The 21,976-nt window shown below is 44.1% G+C and overlaps 1 protein-coding gene across 4 annotated transcripts in view; it reads right to left on the bottom strand.

Annotated features, from left to right (window-relative positions):
- myocd (myocardin) overlaps positions 1-21,976 on the bottom strand; it is a 438,360-nt gene that overhangs the window by 84,112 nt on the left and 332,272 nt on the right. Inside the window, exon 1 of one of the 4 annotated variants that reach the window (XM_055653696.1) lies at positions 517-1,143. The exons of 2 other annotated variants lie outside the window; for them this stretch is intronic. Coding sequence is in view for 1 of the 2 variants with exons in the window: in XM_055653691.1 (XP_055509666.1) it covers positions 517-571 (55 nt within the window). In the remaining variant the exon portion in view is untranslated. Of the gene's footprint in view, positions 1-516; positions 1,144-21,976 lie in introns of those variants that run through there. One more of the 4 variants, XM_055653691.1, reaches the window with a different exon arrangement.

The raw sequence follows: 21,976 nt of genomic DNA, 5'->3' as shown, positions 1-21,976 counted from the left end.
TTTGATTCTCTATTTTGGACATGGAATGCATGATTGACTCATTGTTATAGCTCACTTAGGAGAACAGATAATTAAATGTATTCTTACAGAAAATTTGACAAACTAATAACTCTCAAAACACTCTAGTCCACCCACCTACTATACACAATGGAAAGGTCCATACCTGGCTAGCACTCCGTCATAGAACTGGAAGCAAACTGGCAGCAACAAGTTGAATTTTAATTCCTCTGCAGGTTGCACTCTGAAACTGATGTCCTGCATTTCCCCCCAGATACAATCAGATGAGACCAATAAACAGAAAAAAATATTTCTGCCCCAGGTTTGCTGGGAAAGAAATGGATCCAAAATACAACTCAGAAACATCAGACTGAATGATACAGACTATATAAACCCGCACATAACGTGTTCATTTATACGCCGTGCTAAAGTTAAAACTGTTTCAACGTGACGTCTGCCCCCCCTTTAAATTAATTGCATGAAATGTTGGTAACACATCAAGCTATATTCCGCTCTTACCTGATCTGAACTTGCTTCGGATCAGCAGAGAATGTTCTGAGCCCAAAAGTGTCATGTTGTTAGTTAAGACGCAACAGACAATTCCAGTGAAATCGGCCAAAACCAAGCTGTCCTCAAATGTTCAGATCATAAATTGGCTCAGATAAACCAAAGACAAGTGGGAGCCGCAAGTGAGAAGTAAGAAATCGTCCAACTCTCCTTTCTCTCTCTCTCCTCTCTCTCTCTCTCTCACTCTCTCTCTCATACACGACTTATTTCTGCACTCTTAGACAGCAGGGGTAGCTGTGTGCAGCGAAAGACTTGTTGAAGGTTTTTGGTCCCATCCAGCCCCCACCCCCTGACTCGCAGGCAGCAACTGATTACAGTGTAAGCGGCCGGGACCCTCCTACCGCAGCGGGGATCAACATCGTCACCGCAACCCAAGGCGTTCTTGACTCCGAGCGCCGGGGACTATCAGTTCAAGACTCTTGGAGCTGCTGATATCTGATCCTAGATAATGCTCGTGGCAGCTTGTCAAGTGAAAGAGGGGAGGTGGGTGCTGCCTGTGGTTCCGGACAGTCTCGCACAGTTGATTCCAAAGCTTCGCAGCAGTTGTCACAGCTTTAGAGAGAGTCAGCCGGCAACTCCCACCCCCATCCATCCATCCATCCAACCCCCGTGTCCCAGGTCTTGCCCGGAGCTGTGAGCGCTGAATGATTCGCAGCGAGCTTGTGGCTTCACTTCGCGCTGCACATCGACGGGCTCCCATTGTGAAACTAGACGCGATAAAAGAACGGGCGGATACTGACTCACTGACTTAACCATCGATGCACCGCAAAAGGGAACATTTCCACAACAGATATATATATTAAAAAAAAAAGCAAATTAAATAAAACGCAGGATTATTTACTCTTTAAACATGCAATAACAACGAAGAGCGCTGGAAACTGCATATAGCGGACTGTCTTGAACACACGAGGACAGGTACACGGGTAGAATATGTTTAGATGGATATGGGTAAAGGCAGGGAGAGAGAGAGAGAGAGAGATCATAGCCGAGCTATGTGCAGCACTGCACATCTCGTATGTGTATGTGACAAATAAACTTGACTTGACTTGAGTTGGGCCGAAGGCTACGCTGTCATATTAACTCTGCTGGTACACAAAAATGCTGGAGAAACTCAGTGGGTGCAGCAGCATCTATGGAGCGAAGGAAATAGGCAACGTTCCGTTGCCTATTTCCTTCGCTCCATAGATGCTGCTGCACCCGCTGAGTTTCTCCAGCATTTTTGTGTACCTTCGATTTTCCAGCATCTGCAGTTCCTTCTTTAACACATTAATTGCTGTTCTTTCCACAGATTCTGCCTGTCCCATTTGAGTCTTTCCAGCATTTTCTGTTATATTTTAGAGTTTGGAAGTGCAGGTTTTATAGAAACCACCTTGGCGCTTTCGATTAAGTTATAAACCAAACATAAGGGTCTCGACCCGAAACGTCACCCATTCCTTCTCTCCAGAGACGCTGCCTGTCCCGCTGAGTTACTCCAGCGTTTTGTGTCTATCTTCGGTGTAAAGCAATATCTGCACTTCCTTCTCGCCGAGATCCAAGAAGGTGGCATTGTGTTTGGCCAGCGGAGTCCTGGAAGCTGGAGTGTTGGGACGGATTCATGGGGAAGGCAACAAGCAGGCTGTGTCCCGGGCTCCTTCTCACTGAAGGAAGGTACATAGAGGCGACAGACTCTGCCAGATTCGCCCACCAGCGACTATTCATTCACGCCTTGCCCCGTCCCCTGCGGGCTGTGGGACAAGACGCGAGGTTCAAGCCCCCGGGGTACAGGGTGACAAAACATATGAAATATTGTAAGAAAGATTCATAAACCAGATGTTGATTGCTGGAGCAAAGCTTTTGTTTTCGGAATTGCGCGCATGATAGAGGCAGCAAGCAACCTCTGAGCTCACAGCTAAGATTAAATATACATAACGTGTATGCACACAATACAGTGTAGCACTCCACATGTGTAATAAATAGCGCTGGCCACGCATACACGGGCTTTATGATTGAAACCTAAGTTTCCCACAGTGACCCATATGTAGGGGTACTGATGGTGGAGTTATAACTAACCCAATCCATCTCAGGGGCGCGATTTGATAACGAAACGTGGAATAACAACCCCTGGAAGGTGGGGAGGGGGTGGGGGGTGGGGGGTCGACGTGTTTCGCTCAGGCTTTTACACCTCCGTTTCCACCCTGGCTGCAGTACATTAAACGAGGTCCGCGGATTATCAGCGCACTGTCAACAGCGCAGTTTGACATTACAAACTGCAGGGTGTGGGTAGGGGGAGGATTTGAGTTCTTGTCTTAACTTAAACGCCAGCTCCGCAATACACTCCGTGCCTGTGGGAAATCAATGCTTGGCTCTGGGTCAACGTGCAAAGCGGGCTGTCATTTAGGTGTAAAACTGCCGGACTGATGACAGGTTGGCATTTTAGACGTAGGTTGGAGCCCAGCTGCGGTCTATTTCAATGCTGCGCCAGGTTGCTCAGCGGCCGGCACCTGCCGTCTTGCAACAGAGTCACCGCTGAAATTAGACCGACAGCGAAAAACCCTTGTGAAAATCACCTCTTGGATAAGCCAGCTCTGTGGCAGCCGTGAGCAGTCTCCACTTTCAAATGGAACAAACAACCAAGATTCATAAAGAACTTGTCCCTCAACTTGCAAAGACTTTGTGCCTCACTCCAGCGAACTCGGAGACACAGTCATTTATACAGCTGGGAGAAAGGGGTGGGCTCTCAATGTAAATCCTGCCTCCTTTTCAGCTTGTTGATAAAACTCAGGGTTTACTATCATATGCACAAGTACTGTGAGGTACATACACAACAGACCCAAGTCCTGCTTATAGCAGGATCATAGGCACACAGACTCAGACACACACACAAACATGAATGAGGCATAAATGGCACCTGCATTTCTGCATATGAAAAAAAAAGGAAAGTGTGCAAAAACAAGACATTAGTGCAAGACAACGAGAAGAAAACAAGTCCAAGCTAGTGCAAGAGGTGGGATGTGCTGTTTGGTTGTCAAGGTAAGATTAGGGTTGTGCAGTTTAACATTCAGATAGTTATGGAAAAGTAGCTGTTCCTGAACCTGGCACATGCAACCTCAGGAGTCCAAAGATAGGCACTAAGAGCTGGAGTAACTCAATGGGACAGGCAGCATCCCTGGAGAGAAGGGATGGGTAATGTTTCGGGTCGAGACCCTTCTTCAGATTCCAAAGTCTTGCCCGATGGTAGCAGCGAGACGAGGGCTTCGCTTTAATGATAAATACCACCTGTGAGAGTTTGTGTCTCATGTAGGTACTGTTGATGGTGAGGATGGTGAGCCCATGATGGACCAGGGTAAGTCCACCACTCTCTGCAGCTTTTACAGTCCTGTGCATTGGAATTACCACATCAGGCCGCAATACAAGCAGTCAGGATACACCTTGTCGTACATCTGTAGAGGTTTGTTGGAGTATTTGGCAATGTGCCAAATCTCTTTAAACTTCTAAGAACATATAGGACACAAAGTGGTGGAGTTGGAGGGTCTGAGAACATCACTAGAGAACATGCACCCGACGTTTTGGGTTGGGACCCTTCTTCAGACATGTGGTGGTGGTGGTGGTGGGGGGGGGGGGGGGGGGGGAGAATGCTGGAAGAGAGGTGGGAGGACAAAGCTAGGTGAGTGATAGGTGGATACATGTGACGGGGAGGGGGCTGATTGGCAGATGGGTTGACAAAGGCCAGAATGAGATGACAATAAATGTGAGATAGACAGAGATAGAGAGATAGATAGGGAGATAGATAGAGAGATAAATAGAGAGATAGATAGAGAGATAAATAGAGAGATAGATAGATGGATGGACAGTTGGATGGACGTACAGAGAGTCAGATAGACAGACAGACAGACAGACAGATGGATAGATACATTCATTTATTTCCTAAGCACTGTAAACTCTCAGCAAATGGAAAGGAAATAGTAAGAATCTATTTTGATAAAATTGACTCCATCTAAAGTCTCTACAACTGGATACAGCAAGACAGTTCTCCTACTCACCCCCTCTCTGCTAGGAACAAGAAGAATATCTCAAGGGTTGAATATATCAAACCAGAAAAGCTAAGGTTTGATCCCAAGGGATTAGTAAAGACTGATGGACGTGTTACATGAGTTTGTGGGAGAGGTTTCCAATTCCATATTATTGATTGTTGTGAGTTGAATTAATCCGTATAATGGTGGGATTGGGGTGCACTTCATTGGCCCTTTCCTTGTGCAGCATGCTAACACGTCGTCTAGACTCAACTATGTTCAATTGTTTTGAGAATATAAGGCGACTGCTGGCTGAGGCACGATACTCAATATATGACTCACTGTCTTCAAGGAAATTGAAGGGGTAACAATTGTTTAGAAATTGGACGAGGAATAAAAGATTTGTTATGGCCTATTCTTAAAGAACATATGAATATGTGAACCTCATGACAATGATAAATGTGAAAATTACTAATATGGAACGAAAGCCAATATGAAATAAACCACACTCGAGGGTCAATTTGAATGTTAACAAGAATTAAATCTGATCTGAAATATTATGTCACAAATTGCTTAGCATTTTTTATATCAGCTGTTTAGGCTCTGCAAAATGATGTAATCTAAGACCGGTATTATTTCTTACATTTCTATCCAATGTAAAATTGTTCTGTTTCACACACTGTCTTGGATTCTGTGATCTGCGATTGAGATTGACAATTTAATGCCAATAACAGCATAGCAAAGGGTTAGTTTAGTTTAGTTTAGTTTAGAGATACAGTGATGAAACAGGTCCTTCAGTCCACTGAGTCTGCAACTGACCAGTGATCCCCACACACTAAAAGGGCCTGTCCCATTTGGCGATTTTTTTCGGCGACTGCCAGCATCATCGTCACCCATTCCTTCTCTCCAGAGATGTTGCCTGTCCCGCTGAGTTACTCCAGCTTTTTGTGTCTATCTTCGGTTTAAACCAGCAACTGCAGTTCCTTCCTACACACAATGTCTGACTGAGTAGATCCTGAATTTATGCTATGGTTCTAATAGAAATAAATATATATCCAGAAAGCAACTAACTTGCAGAAGTTGTAAATCTGAGACAAAACAAAAAACTGTAGAAATACTCAGCAGATAAAGCAGCTTTAGTGGAGTGAAGCCATAGTTTACTAGCTTTTCATTCGACCAAAAGATTTCATTAATGTAAACACAGTTTTAATTTTTGAATGCTGGAGCCATTTAAGAAACCGTGTCCTTGATAGTTATGTACCTCTTGGGCACTGTCACTGTTTCATTATTCCATTGAGTAAGAATCATCTTATTATTTCATTCAGTAAGAATCATTGAATAATATTTAAATAGTATTTAGTGATAATTAGTTTATACGATTGCATAAAGAAATCCTTTAAAACGTAAACCCATGAACATGACTGGAGGTACCACATCAGAACTGAGAAAATAGACACGAAAAGCTGGAGTAACTCAGCAGGACAGGCAGCATCTCTGGAGAGAAGGGTTGGGTGACTTTCGGGTCAAATCCCTCTTTTATAGACCCGAAACGTCACCCATTCCTCCTCTCCAGAGATGCTGCCTGTCCCTCTGGGTTACTCCAGCTATCTTCGGTTTAAACCTGCATCTGCAGTTCCTTCTTACACAGAACTGAGAGAAGCCTGTTTATTTTTCTTCATTAGCATTGCTGTGCTTTCCGATGACCTGTGCAATAGAAATCCAAGAATTTCAATAACACACAGTAGGCACTGGACAAGCGCCAATGAGGATCTGAAGTTGAGCCAGGGGAGGGAGATAATCTGTGAGAGAAGAGTGGGAATATGGTTAGCATGAAGAATGTGAGTAATGTTGTCATATCTGTAATGACTGTTTTTTTTTGTAGAAATGTACACCAGGAGAAACACAGTAAAATCAATGACATTTTCGAACAGAAACGGGATAAAACAAACCTAGTCCTTGAAATGTAATTTAATTATGCCACGCCCCAACATGCTCCCCATTTTTGCTACAATGGGCTATGCCATAAGAATTTTCAAATCAGTTGCTGAAAATGATTTTTTTTTCATTCACAATATATATCCTTATTTTGCATTCCTGTTTAGAAAGTACTATCTGAGAATGACGTAGCTTTTCAAGTGCAATTATAAATTTAAAAAGAATGTTACGCTGTGGGTGCGTGTGATGGAAGTAGATTAATTCTGCAACTAAAATGTTTCTTAAGATATATATCTCCTAACTAATCTAAGATGCAGTACTATTAACAACAAATGATCATAACCAAGGTGGAAGAGCTGGTTTAATTACGTGCAATGAACAGCAAGAACTGAGGTTTCGGCCACTTCAGTCGTTTGTAGATCCAGTTGTGGAAATAGCTTCATGGAATTGGAATGGAGGAGACCAGGGTGGCGATTGCTGCTGTCTCATTCGCGGTACGAGTTGCTGCCTTAGCGCCAAAGACCCGGGTTCGATCCTGACTACGGGTGCTGTCTATATGGAGTTTGTACGTGCTCCCTGTGACCAAGTGGATTTTCTCCAGGATTTCTGGTTTCCTTCAACATTCCAGAGAGGTACAGGTTTGAGGGTTAATTGGCCTCGGTTAAAATTGTGAATTGTCCCAGTGTGCCGGATAGCGCTAATGTACGGGGTGATTGCTGGTTGACACGGACTCGGTAAGTCGAAGGGTCTGCTTCCTCGCTGTGTCTCTAAAGTCGAAAGTAAGCGATTTCACATTTCTGTACCTCTTGCCTGGTGGGAGAGGTGGAGAAGAGGGAGTCACCAGGGTGAGACTTGTCCTTGGTTATGCTGGAGGCCTTGTGGAGGCAGCGTGAGGTGTAATAAAGACAATGGCAGGGAGGTTGGTTTGTCTGATGGTCTGGGCTGTGTCCATAATTCTCCGTAATTTCTTACTTGGAGCTGTTCCCAAACTTTTAACTAACAACAAGGTAGTTCTGGAGACCAGAAGGAGATGTCACAATTAAAATGAGGTGTTGCACTTTGGGTGGCCAAATGAAAGGTGTACAATTAATGGCAAGACCCTTCACAGCATTGTTGTGCAGAGGATCTTGAGGTCCAAGTATATAGATCCTTAAAAGTGGCAAGGAGATATATGGTATGCTTGCCTTCATTGGTAAAGACATTGAGTATAAGAGGCAGGAAGTAATTTTGCAGCTCTATAAAACTTCGGATAAGTTGTATTTGGAATATTGTGTGGAGTTCTGATTGCCTCATTACAGGGAGGATATGGAGGCTTTGGGGAAGACACAGAAGAGGTTTATCACAATGCTGCCTAGATTGGAGGGTATTAGATATAAGGGGAGGTTGGATACATTTGTATTGTTTTAAAATGATGAGTGCCATAGATAGGGTAGACAGTCAAAACATTTCACCCAGTGTGGAAATATCAAAGACTCGAGGGCACAGCTTTAAGGTCAGAGTGGACAAGATTAAAGGAGATGTGCAGGGCACTTTGTTTACACAGTGAGTGGTGGGTGCCTGGAGGTGGTGGTGGTGGTGGAAGCATGTACAATGATGGTACATGCGCATCATGAAACGGAGTTACGCTGTGTGGCAGAGACAAGGTGACAGCACCGTAAGGAGAGAGAGAAGGGGGCACGACAACTACCAACCACCGCCAGTCTCCACTGCCCACGTTGCGCCAAGGTGTGTGGATCGCGGATCGGCCTCTACAGACATCTGCAGACCCACAAGTAGACGACCCTATGGAGAGGAGAGGACAGTCATACTCGTTTCGAGTGACCGTCGATGATGATAAGAGGCTTATAGATAGGAACATGGATATGGAGGGAATGGAAGGATATGGATCACATTGATTAGTTTATCTTGGAATCATGGCTGGCATAGACAATATGGGGCACAGGGCCTGTTCTAATGCATTACTGTTCTATCTTCTATAAAGCTGCACATAATAGGATTACTTTAACTGCATTTGTAATAAGAGCATTACACAAAGCCACACATCATTCCATGTATAATGCTTACATCATGGAGAACCAATTTGCATCATAAAAGTTTATTCTGCATTGCCAGTGATTGCAGTGATTTATAATATTTTGTTACCTATGTGTGCAGGTAATATAATTCAAAAGATTTGATCTGTATAACGTGACATATTTTTCAGTGATAATAAATATTTTAAGGTTGATGATATTAATAGCTGTTAAAATTTAACAGATTCCAAAAACCGTTAGGCATGTTATTCCGATCCATAATGTAGTCCACAAGAATGTAGATGCCAAAGCCAATACTAGGTTGTGTAATTATCTGTGGCATTACATATTGGTTTTATTGTCTGTTCTGAAAAAACGCTAATAAGAAACAGACACGGGCACATGTTAAACTTGCAAGGAAAAGGATTGTAGCCTGAAATCTTTCAATCTCTGCCAATAAAGCAGTTTGTTAGGTTAGCTCATCTATGTGAGTAAAACCTCAGTGGATCAGAATTAATTAAAGTATCAAGCTACATTTTTAATTTCAATTGAATTTAATCCAACGTAAACAATTTTGAACAATTTTGCACAATGTAGATCAGATTGGATTAAATTTAAATAGGGTAGAATCAGTAAGATTAATAATGATTTAATTAGATTCCCCTCGTGTTTTGTGAAAAGATCCAGAAAGCAAATCAATATTGAGTGCAATTATTGCATTAATGTGAATATGTGTTTTTGGCCAGACACAAAAATATGTTTCTGCTAACGTCTAGTTTGCCTCAGGATTTGTATTAAGGGGAAGACTCTCCTGTGAACCATAACCTTGGCATTTTTGATGAAAAACACATATTTGTTGGCAACCAAGTAAATCATCGTTTTCGACCCTTAATCAGGTCAGTACACCCTGTGAAATTAGTGCATTTATTTTAAAAGTTTTCACTGCCTCTGAATAACAACTTCAACAATGGCCGTGAATTTGTGGCAAGTAAATTGGATACCGCATGAAAATTTGGACGGGGATTGAGGTGCACAATAAGCGAGTTCGGTATTTCAACTGCACATGCCCAGGTCATAGGTCAATCGTGATAAACATTCTCGGCAGCTGAGCTGCTGCAGGTATACAGACCTGCGTTTCATCCGTAGTCAGGATCGAACCCAGTTCTCCGGCGTTGCAAGTGTTGTTGAATTGCTACTGGACAGTCCTCGTCCCCTCCCGAGTGTCCCATCCCTGTCCGGGGGCGGCTGGAGATGTCCAGGGTGACCCTGGACTGATGGGACACTGACCCGGAGCAGTGGCAGCCCCAGGCTTACAGCCAACGCAGAGAAGAAGTGCTAACTGCAGCTCAACTCTGCCTGTCTCGCCGGGTTAACTGACACCGGCCAGGAGCAGTGGTGGCCCCAGGCTTACAGCCAACGCAGAGAAGAAGCACTAACTGCAGCTCAACTCTGCTCCAAGTCCCGAGGAACCCGTTCCCCGATGGGCCAGGGACCGCGGGCTGCATCTCTCTCCTTATCCAGTGGCTGTCAGTTAACCCCTCGGTGCCAGCGAAAACCGAGCACCAGTCATCAACTGATATATATTACCTACTGTATTACCAGTAGAGTTCATCACATCCCAGTCGCTCACTAACTAACAACTTATATTAATCAGAATTCATGCACTCCATTGCTTCCTGGCACAAACAGTGGCGCTGTGAACCTGATGTAGCTTTTACACGCTGCCAACTATGCAGCTGTGATAGCCACATCGTCTAAATAAACAGCACTGACTGCACCTTATTACACACTTCCTCTCACATGCAGGTTAAGGTCTCACTTAACCAGAGACAGCACGGTTAGATGGCCTAAACCCCATGGGGGATATAGTGCTGGTTGTTATCAGAATGGCTAACGCAGCACTGAAAACATGGATGAATATGGCAATGTCGTAGCTAACCTAGTCTTCACAATCTGCCCCCTTTACTGACTCGCCAGCAGCAGATATCATAGAGCTGTTCAATTTAATGTCCAATTGCTATTAAACTGTCTGCTGGTCAATTAATAAAGGAACTGGGCTTCTGATGACCCATCATCTCAAGTTTCCCACTTGTAAAGGCTGGCTTAGATACTGACACAAGACGCAAGACATAAGAAATGACCGACCCACTGCCTGGTCAGGAGAAAAACACGTTGCAGGCACAGGAGTCAGAGGATGGAGCTGTACAGAAGCACTGTTGAGACTACAGAAGCTTAGTTGGGGCAGAAAAACGCTGATGGAATTGCACAGAAATATGTTTTGTTCAGTGGAATCCCTTCCAGAAAGCTGGAATTGAATGTCAAGGAGCCTGCTGGAATACAACTAGAAAGCTTTACTGAGAGCTTGAAGCCGACCCTTCCAGCACGTGACTGACTGAGTTCTTGTTATGAGAAAGTGAATCTGATTTCAGAGATGTCTAAAAAAAGGTTATAACCTGAGAGCCTTTGTTATAGCCCAACAGACATCCAATCCGCACACAAATGCTACTCAGGGAAATCAAGTTTGTTGCCAAAGATAGACACAGAAAGCTGGAGTAACTCAGTGTTAATAGGTGACTTTTAGGAAAAGACAGCATCTGCAGTTCCTTCCTACACATCAAGGTTATTGCCACACAGGTCCAGCCTGATGCTTGCATTGTTCTAAGGTGATCTGGGTGTCAAAAGCAATCCAGCATTCCTGCCTCCTACACATGGGCTGCGGAACCGGGGGGGGGGCTGCACGTTTTTGGCAAGACATGCTTCATAACCCGAAATTATCCGGCCCGCTGGCATATTTTTCTCTTCTTCTGAGGACCTCCGACATCCAGAATCTCAGAACCAAACATCATAGAGTGGAGCTCAGAACAAGCGCAAAGTGAGCGCGGAAAAACCACGACCAGCCGTGGCGGAAACTGACTGCCCCCCCCCCCACCATGACAACCATCCTGTTGTTGAAGAAATTCAATGAAAGGAGACCATATTTTGGAAAATTGATCTGATTTGTCAGACAAAACATGTCTTATTTTTTTCTAAATGTAGTGTCTCGGTCATTTCTGTGCGCTGCCTTGCAAAACAAACAAGACTCGCAATCACCTAACACTTGTACACCTCAAAGAAATTACACCGTGGTTAACTTTTTTGGTAATTCTTATAATCCCTGGATAGGACATGGCGGGATGGGGATTGGCTCTCCTTCTGCAACTCTTGAAGATTAGCTGGGGATGTTACACTGGAACACCGATCTTCAAAATGAGTACTTGTGCCAAAGCAGTTTCCCAGAATTTGCTTGTTCTGTGTCACTCCAGTGGATGTCCATGTCCACCATGTCATACCCTGTGGGATTTGTTCCACAAATATGTGTGCTGAAGTTACACTACACACAGTAAAAGTCTAACACAGCAATTTCTCAATGAAACACTATATTGATCCTTGGTTATGCACCAATCTCACATAACTGCAGTAAAGGAAACTTGATTCTTCTCATCACGCCAGCTCTACTCATGACCTGAACTGTATTACTAATTGGATTGATATTCTGTCTTTATCTTCTCTCTGTCACAATTGTTGTAATTAAGATTCAACTGAACTATTTTACTACATTTAGGCAATAGACAATAGACAATAGACGCAGGGTAGGCCTTTCGGCCCTTCGAGCCAGCACCGCCATTCAATATGATCATCCACAATCAGTATCCCGTTCCTGCCTTCTCCCCATATCTTCTGACTCCGCTATCTTTAAGAGCCCTACCTAGCTCTCTCTTGAAAGTACCCAGAGAACCGGCCTCCACCGCCCTCTGAGGCAGAGAAGGTAGTGACAAGGAGGCATACAATCTGTGAAATTGATCAGAAGGATAGTGAAACTAGTCGGAGAACTAAGGACAGAGAGAGAGGGAAAGAAAGGGTTACTTGAAGTTAGAGACTTCAATATTCATACTGCTGGGTTGTAGCTGCCCAAGCAAAATATGAGGTGCTGTTCCTCCAATTTGCATTGGACCTCACTAACAATGGAGGAGGCCTGGGACGGAAAGGCCAGTGTGGGAATTGGAGGGGGAGATAAATTCTTTTGCAACTGGGAGATCATGTAGGTTTAGGCGGATTGAGCGGAGGTGGAACGATCGCCGAGCCTGAGCATGCATGGTCTTGCCGATATATACAGGAGTCCACACCTAGAACAGCAGATACTGTAGATTAGGTTGGAGGAGGTGCAAGTGAACCTCTGCCTCGCCTGAAAAGACTGTTGGGTTCCTAGGACTGTCGAGGGAGGAGGTATAGGGACAGGTGTTGCATCTCTTGCAGTTACAGGGGAAAGTACCTGGGGAGGGGGTAGTTTGGGTGGGAAGGGATGAGTTAACCAGGGAGTTGCGGAGGGAACGGTTGCCGCGGAGCCGCTGAGTTACTCCAGCATGTTGTGTCTATCTTCGGTATAAACCAGCATCTGCAGTTCCTTTTTATTACATAACATGGAGGATGGTATTTACACCTCTTTATGTTTTCCTCCCGTGTATTTACTCTAATTGAAACTAATGACTTTCAATCATGTAACGGGATTGCAACAGGACACAATAAGTAAATGTACAAATATGATGTACAGCACACAATTGCTTTCTGGGCTGCCTGAAGTGGGGGAGTTCAATTGACATTTTTCTATAGGGTTCAGGGGAGGAGCTTTGGAGTGCAAATTCTTCAACTGAAAATCGGAAATGTGGGAGCAAATTTGGCCTGACACAGAATCTAAATAAACGAATGCTTGGGACTCTCACTCCTACTCCCACTCAACAGGGAAGAGGGCAGATTGTGCACAATATAAAATGAAACACAGTGTCCTCTCAGGAGACTACACAAAAAAGCTGGAGAAACTCAGCGGGTGCAGCAGCATCTATGGAGCGAAGGAAATATGCAACGTTTCGGGCCGAAACCCTTCTTAAACACTTTGTCCTCTCAGGAGAGGTTTGACTGTTGGCAGTGCCCTCTGTGGGTTCATAGCATTAAACACAGAGGGATGCTTTGCTCTTCATCAAGAGCGAAATGGGAATACCGAGAGATATTTTATGATGGTACATCAGGGGGCCATTGCTAAATAAACCATTCAAGTTCATCTGAATGCATGAAAGAGTGTTGCGGCAAAGGATGAGATGGCAAATCTATGGTTTTGAAACTTTTCAATAACCCATGCGTGGTCTGGGATTTTGAGTTTAGAGAGATATAACGCGGAAACAGACCCTTTGACCCACCAAGTCTGCGCCAGCAACGATCGCTGTAAACTGGCACTCATATAAACGGGGGGCAATTTATAATTTTTACCAAAGCTAATTAACATACAAACCTGCATGTGTGGGAGGAAACCAGAACACCCAGAGAACACCCACGTGGTCACTGGGAGAACGTACAAACGACATTTTTCATAGGGTTCAGCACCCATTGGAGTCAGGATTCTTCAACAAAATCGGGTGTCTGAGCAAATTGCTCTAACAGCAACAAATAAACCATTGCTTGGGACCTCATGCTGCCCACTCAGCATCAAGAGAAGCTTTCACCAAAAAAGCAGACTACAAAAAAAGCCAGCGGGTGCAGCATCTATGACGAAGAAGCAACGTTTCGGTTGCCCTTCTTAAACACTAGGGCACTCCAGGGGGTTTGTGTTGCAATGCCCTCTGTGGGTTCAAGCATACCTATCTTTGCAAAGGAGTTCCTCTGCTGCTTATTTACATCATCATTGAAATATACCATTCAAGTTAATCTGAATGCATGAAAGAGCGTTGCGGCAAAGATGAGATGGCAAATTATGGTTTTGAAATTTTCATTGTCCCATGCATGGTCATGGGACAGTACAGAGAGATATAACGCGGAAACTGCAACCCTTTAGCACCAAGTCTCCCTGCCACGAACCCTGCTGGCACATCAGCAAATGGGGGGCATTTTATAATTTTTAAAAGCTAATTAACATACAAACCTGCACGTGTGGGAGGAAACCAGAGCACCCAGAGAACACCCACGTGGTCACTGGGAGAACGTACAAACGACATACAGGCAGCACCCGTAGTCAGGATCCAACACGGGTGTCTGGTGCTCTAAAGCAACAACTCTACCATTGTGCCACCATGCTGCCCTCAGCATCATGAAAAGTTTTCACCAGAGGAACAATGACTGGAGCACTGGTTGCCGTTCTAGGGCACTCCAGGGGGTGTGTTGCAATGGCAAGATACCTATCTTCAAAGGAGTTCCTCTGCTGCTTATTTCCCATCAGAAATATACCATAAGATTAATCTTCATCAGTGACGAATAGCAAAACAACCTCGTTTACCATTTCTTCATTTTATTCTGCTTCCACGTTGCTCAATTTGATCACACCTTTCCTTCAAAATGGGGTCTTGGGGGTTATATAAGAGATTTAACGAGTCATTTGAAACTCTCAGCCCCAAAGGTGCAGCACTTTCGGAGTGAAGTAATTACACATCAGCATATCAATAAAATAAAGGGAGGATGAGCTTCTAGCGAGCCAATGGCCATCCACACTTCAGTAGAATTTGCCATTACTGTCGTACATAGCATTGTAAGGAATGATGATAAAGCACACACACCAAAATCCTATACTTCCAGTGGCGGAGGTCCACGGGAACTGGAGGACAGGGACGTGTGGTGCGTCCGTCACCGTTCCCGTTGGAAACCAGCGCCACTGTGTCTCTAATGTTTTCAACGATGATGAAATGAATGAATGAATCAACATATCAATAAAGTTGAATATTTGCGAGTGGTCCTTGGGGTAAAATGCCAGTGACTGGTAAACACATGATATCAGCACTGAAGTCTGTACCCTGAAGTCATCCCTTTGAAGTAATAGTCAAGCATCTCTGTGAACCCAGATAATGACCTTTGAAATAGTAGACAAGCTGGGCTGTTAATGAATAAACAATCTCTTCTCCACCTGTTGCAAAGAATTTGGCAGTCCGCAGAAGAACAGCAAGGACTGTTCTTATAAATATCGTGAATAACATAAATGTCAATTTGCAAACTATGCCGATAATCTCTAAAACTAAAAACTAAAACTACAAGACTGAATGTTAAATTCCTCTCATTTTTTTCCGGGTGCTGCTGTCTCGAGACCGAGACATGATTCAGTGCTTGTTTTGTTGTTTGCAGTAACGGGGCATCGGAGATGTGCTCACTGCCTGGTTTTGGGAAGTCAAAATGACCTTCATGTGAAAAGGCAGTTGAGACTGAAGTAAAATCTTCAACATGTTGTTTATTATCAACAGCTGCTGTGTAAATGATGAATATAGAAATGCAGAAACATTTTCTAAGCGCAAATTTGATTTCTGTGTAGGAAAGTATTATTCGGAACATCAGATATAAACTGCAATATCACTATATTTGTCGTCAACAATCTTATAATTCACGCTGGAGTAACTCAGCGGGACAGGCTGCATCTCTGGATAGAAGGAATGGGTGATGTTTTGAAACGTCACCCATCCCTTCTCTCCAGAGATGCCGACTGACCCATTGTTACTCCAGCATTTTGTGTCTATCTTCAGTGTAAACCAGCATCTGCAGTTCCTTCCTACACAATCTTATAATTCATTGCAGCTTAAATTAGGTTATCCATTGATTCACTTTCCTTAGGAATAAATTGGCAGGCTGTTTGATAATTCAAATTATTACTAATTTTTTTAAATCGTAAAATATGACTTTCATTTACCAGTTTGACCGCATGTATCGGAGGAATTTTTTCTGCCAGATTTTTTTAAATATTGCAGCTTGCGTTAAAGTAACCATTTTCACCTCATTTTTATGTGCTTCAAAAATTACTTTTTTTTAGACCGATTGTATGCATATCTTCCATTAGTTACCCCAGCCAGTTCCAGCTGTGCTGGCTGATTTGGCAGCTCATTATCCAGACTGACATTAGCGTGTCAGGATGAGGGAGTGCTGTGTCATCACAGTGCCATCTTTCAGACAGCGAATTAAACCTGTGCACATCTGCTTGGCCAGATGTACGTAAGTAATCCGATATTACCATTGCAAGTACCATAGGTAAAGAGATGAGAGGTAATATCTATCGTTCCACTCATACCACCAAGGCAAATTAACTGGACATGTATACAGTCCTACTGCATGGAAATGGACACTTCAGTCCAACCCAACCACATCAGACAAGATGCCCATCTAAATCCCATTTGCCCGGGTTTGACTCAATAGATGATTCATCACACTGGTTAGATGTAGAACTTTGTCATGCACCAACTGCTTACCACATTTGTTTAAATATGAACAGTTTTACATTTCAAAGTTACAATTATTTGACTATGCTACACTCTTGGGGAATGCTGAGCTTTAATAACGCTGCCGTTATTCAATCGAAACCAAAACACTTGGCTTTGCAGTAAATGTCTTGTATTTATGGAGCACCACTCAGCAAGCTGGAACATGCTAGGGTGCTTTTGAGTCAACAACGACTTTTTTTGAGGTGCAGTCACTGCTGTGCAGTGGAAGAAACTTTTAAATGTGCAGACATCACAAGGTAATTGTCATTAGGAGAAAGAAGGACACTAGAAAATGAGAGAAGTTAGGAGAGTTTTAAGATCAAAATTAAAGTGGTATGTTCTATGGAGGCTGTTGATGGTGGTAAGAGATGACCCATGAGAAAGGAGTTCAGAGTGCGGAGATCTAATAGCTGCAGCTGTTGGTATTGACACTGAGATGGGGATACACTGAAGGCTGAAGTCAGGAGAAGACGTTGTACTTTTCTAGTTGAAGGTGGTTGCAGTGCTCTAATGAGTTAATAAAACACCAATTCATCAGATCTACCATCCCATATCTCGTCTTAACAACTGTCACATCTGGCACATCTCTTAACTCTAAATGTTTTCCCCCTCCTTCTCCTCACCAGATTCCTGTATATTTTACAGAAGGAGGTGGTAAACCTGTAAATTAATAATGGTAATTTGGAAATGCAAGCCTCTAAGATTTTTTAATTCATATTCTCATGGAACTTGTAAAAAACAAACATGAGACGCTAGTAGTGGAGGAATGCATTGATCTATTTTTTAATTTAAATCTTTTTATTTGAATTTTGAATTTCACAGCAATTTGCATACATACAATGATAACAGACAGTGATAGTCAGGACATAATTGTACAACAGTATGTAAACGACCCTCAAAACCCTTACCCTTACCCAACCTCGATCCATCCGAATCAGGTCGGGACCAAACGGGGACAAACAACACTCACATACATACACATCCACACAAATACCATAAGATAAACAAAAAAGTTGTGGGGGGGGGGGGGGGGGGGGGGGGGGGGGGGAGGGGGATAGCAGCTGCAATAAGACAGAGCAGTGATAGAGGGCACTCAGTCCTCTTCCGAGTCCGGAAACAAGTTGAGAGAGTTAACAAGTTCCAGGAAAGGGTTCCATGTATCTAGGAATGTCTTGGTAGAGCCTTTGAGAGAGAACCTAAGTTTTTCAAGCTTTAAATTGTAGAGCACCTCCTTGATCCAGCGGGCGTGTGTCGGGGGACAGGTGAGCCTCCAGTTAAGCAAGATCAGTCTCCGGGCCAACAAGGTTGTAAAAGCCAGGACCCGCTTCAACGCGACAGAGAGGTTGGTGTTGGGAGGAATACCAAAAATAGCTGACAGTGGGTTTGGAGGAATAGTCTGGCCAAAGGCTCTGCTTAGCACGTCGAAAGCACTCCTCCAAAAGGTTGCTAGCTTAGGGCAAGACCAAAACATATGGCTATGGTTGGCAGGGCATTGATTGCATCTGTTGCAGGTGTCTTTAACAGCGGGGTATATTCTAGATAATCTTGCGTTTGTGTAGTGGATTTTGTGAAGGACTTTGCATTGATTTATTTTGAATTAATTAAAACAAACTGTTTCGAGATGAACAATGTGCAGCATCTAACCGTGAGCTAAAAATTGCTTGAAGAATCCTACCTCATACTGGTTTAATTAAGATCAATCAGAACCACTCCCAAATGTTTTGGACACTGAGTGCAACACCTCTCAGTGCAGTCGATGTACATGCGGTCAGCATGACATCTGCCTGCGATATTCTCTTTTGGATTTTAAACAAAATCATCTGCCTTAGCATAATCCACACCAGAGTCAGGCTCAACACAGAGGGCTCGACATGCCCGTCAATCCTCGATCACCTTGTGCAACTTGCCGTGAATAAATATATCAACTACATTTGTTTATGACACACACCAATAGTTTTCTCCATTTGGTTCTCAACAATTACACGTGCAACTCCTTGAGATATATTTGTTTGATTGTGAATTCACTTTATTGATCCACCTAGTGGCCTGGCTCATTTTGCACTTTAAGGTTCATCGCTGGTGGTTGTCCTTGCCCAAGTGCCCACTCTTTGCTTGCGGGCTGGAACAGCGAACACTGGCAAGTAACTGCAGAATGTATTCCACCCACTCCTGGTTCTGTTGTTCAATAAACTCAAGAGACGGGTTACAGACTCGTTGGTGAGGGTAGCAGAGTTGGCTGGTTTTTGTGTTTCATTTCCTAGCTCCGGCAATTAATTGAAGGCCCATTACTGGTATCGCACTGAGAACAGTTAGTTCCATCGCACTTGGTATGGAAGCTGGAATCACATCAAGCCACAACAATATTTTCAACTCAATATTTTACTGAATGTTACATTTGTGTTGGGGCTCGTTTTCCTGTGGTTGCGAATCTATGATTGGAGTCCCAAAGTTAATTCACCCAGCATCATTATCAAAGAACAATGTCATGTCAAATTAATTACGTGGCCAACAATGCTCTGACAGAATGAATGAATGAATGAATTGCATCATCAGCAGCCAACACTTCGATTAATCCAGAGATATAGTGTTTGCAACGGTGAAAATCTGGAGGATGCACTGTTTTTCCAGTTGCTGCTCACCAAATAACAGCTGAGATTTTCAGGGTGATGTAAAGCTTCATAAATCATTGGAGTGTATAGGGGGAAGCAGTCATTGCCAAAAGCACGTCTATCTATTTAAAGAAGATGCTGGACATTGCTGCAAAAATGATCAATCTGATAACAACTCAAGCATTGATTTCCAGAATGTTTTCTATTCAATGCATGGTTTGGTTTGCTATTGTCACATGTAAGGAGAAAGAATGAAGTGCTTTTGTTTGCATGTTATCAAATTCAATCAGATAATACTATACATGAAGGCCATCAAGCTATGCAAGTAATAGAGGTAGGGCAAAGAGACATATACCACAGGACAGAATGATCAGCCATGATCACATTGAATGGCAGTGCTGGCTCAAAGGGTCGAATGGCCTATTCCTGCCTATTGTCGAGGCCACTAGGGGTGTCACATGTAGGCTGCCTCTGCCTACATTCAGTCCGTTTTTTTCATCTTTTTTTTATTTTTTAGTTTGTTTAAAAGTATGTTGAGGATGTTTCTTTAGTGTTTTATGTGGGGGAGGGGAGTAGGGTAGGGGGGAAACGTCTCCCAGTCGCCTCCTGGCGAGGATGCGACTATTTTCTGAGTCGCGTCCTCGCCCCCTCCTCGCGGCCTACCAACTGGATTGGCGCGGCCTTTCCTGCCGGGACCGGGCCAGAGCTCCAGCAGCGGCGGCGCAGCGCTGGATACATCGCGGAGCGGGCAATGCCTCACCTGGGATCGCCGTTTGAAGCTCTGGCATGCTGGACCTGCTACAACAACATCGCGGGGCTGTGGTTTGCAGAGCTCCGAGCGCAGGCAGCGCTGACTTCAACATCGCGGTGCCTTGGGGCCCCTTTGCCGAGGGCCGCCAGCGTGGGTCTCAGCTCGGCGCAGCCTGTGGACTTCTGGAGCCGCGGACTCCGGTAGGAAGTGGCCGATTCGGAGGTCCAAGCCGCTGAGGCTGTTCTCCCGTTCCGACATCGAAGTTCCATCATCACGGCGAGAGCGCCTGAGCATCGGGCCGCCCGTAGCGGCGACTGCGGAGGGCTGCGCAGGCCCCGACTGGACGATGACTGATCTTTTTAAATTTATTGGCTGTATGGTGACCCCAAATTTCACTGTACCAATTGGAGCATGTGACAATAAATGTCTCTTGAATTTTGTCTCTTGTCTAATATAGTTTTCCACATTACAGCAATAGAGTTCTGGAGAAAAAGTCCAACATCTGCTATGAAGTTATCAACCATCTTTTGCACTAATCCGACATAAATCTCATGTTTTATTCTTCTTACGTACTCATCAACTCCCCCATATTCTACCACCCACCTACACATTAAGGACAGTGGCCCTTTAACCAACCAACCTGCACATCTTTGGGGCCGGTGAGGAAAGCAGAGCACACAGGGGGAAGCCAACGCCATCACAGGGAGAACGTGCAAACTCCATGCAGGCAGCTCCGAAGATCAGGATTGAACTGAAGTTCTTAACACAATGATGCAGCAGCTCTACTAGCTGTTCCACTGTGTCTGCTCTCATCTTAATAATGAAGGTATACATAAAATGTGGGAGTAACTCAGCGGGACAGGCAGCATCTCTGGAGAGAAGGCATGAGTAACGTTTTGGGTCGAGTCCATTCTTCAGACAGACTAAAGAAAGGCCACAACCCGAAATGGCACTCATTTTTTTCTCCAGAGATACTGCCTGTCCTGCTGAGTTACTCCAGCATTTTGTGTCTATCTTCGATGTATAGAGGGAGGAGAAGGGGGGAGAAAGAAGGAGAAGGAGGGAGAAGGAGTGGAGACAACTTTTAAGAAGCCAGAGATACGCGGCTGTGAAGCTCGGTGGACATTTAACATTACTCTACTCTCCATGGCAGTTTCATTCTAATCGCCGATAATTTTTCAGCGTTGAAAAATTTGCAGCGACCATAATGAGGCCGTGACCAGTTCCCAGAATGCGGGAACTCCTCACGACCATGAAGGCGACTCCCCGGCAACCACCCACGAACATGTGGCGAACATGTGGCGACTGCATAGTCTCCTGGAGTCGCCTAAAAAGTCGCCTAAGTGGGACTGGCCCTTAATATGACTTCCTGGCATGAATGAACTATAGTTTAAGGACACTGGTAAAGTTTGCATCTGGCGTCATCAGACTGAACTGAACAATTATGCGAGATCTTTCTCCCAATAAATACCTGAATAATTACATCATGGCCCTTTCCACAAATTCCACAATAACAATGCCACAAGAATTGTCAATAAAAGAACTGAAGATCATCTTGGTTATCTCAATTGTTGGTGTGTTGAACAATGACTTCCAAAATTTAGTATTGGATTCAAACGCAGAGTTCCTAGACAGTCAGATAAGGCTATTGAGATTTTGAAATGTTCACTGTGACTTTTAGTTTAGTTTAGAGATACTGTGTGGAAAGAGGCCCTTTGGCCCACTGAGTCCATGCCGGCCAGCGATCCCCGCACACTAACACATCAGGGACAATTTATAGAAGTCAATTAACCAACAAACCTGCACCTTTTGGAATGTGGGCGGAAACTGGAGCACCCAGTGAAAACCTAAGTGATTCCAG

Source organism: Leucoraja erinacea, chromosome 23 (genome assembly GCF_028641065.1).
Source record: "Leucoraja erinacea ecotype New England chromosome 23, Leri_hhj_1, whole genome shotgun sequence".
Lineage (NCBI taxonomy): Eukaryota > Metazoa > Chordata > Chondrichthyes > Rajiformes > Rajidae > Leucoraja > Leucoraja erinaceus.
Note: the sequence above shows the minus strand (reverse complement) of the source record. Positions and strands in the feature narration are given on the sequence as shown.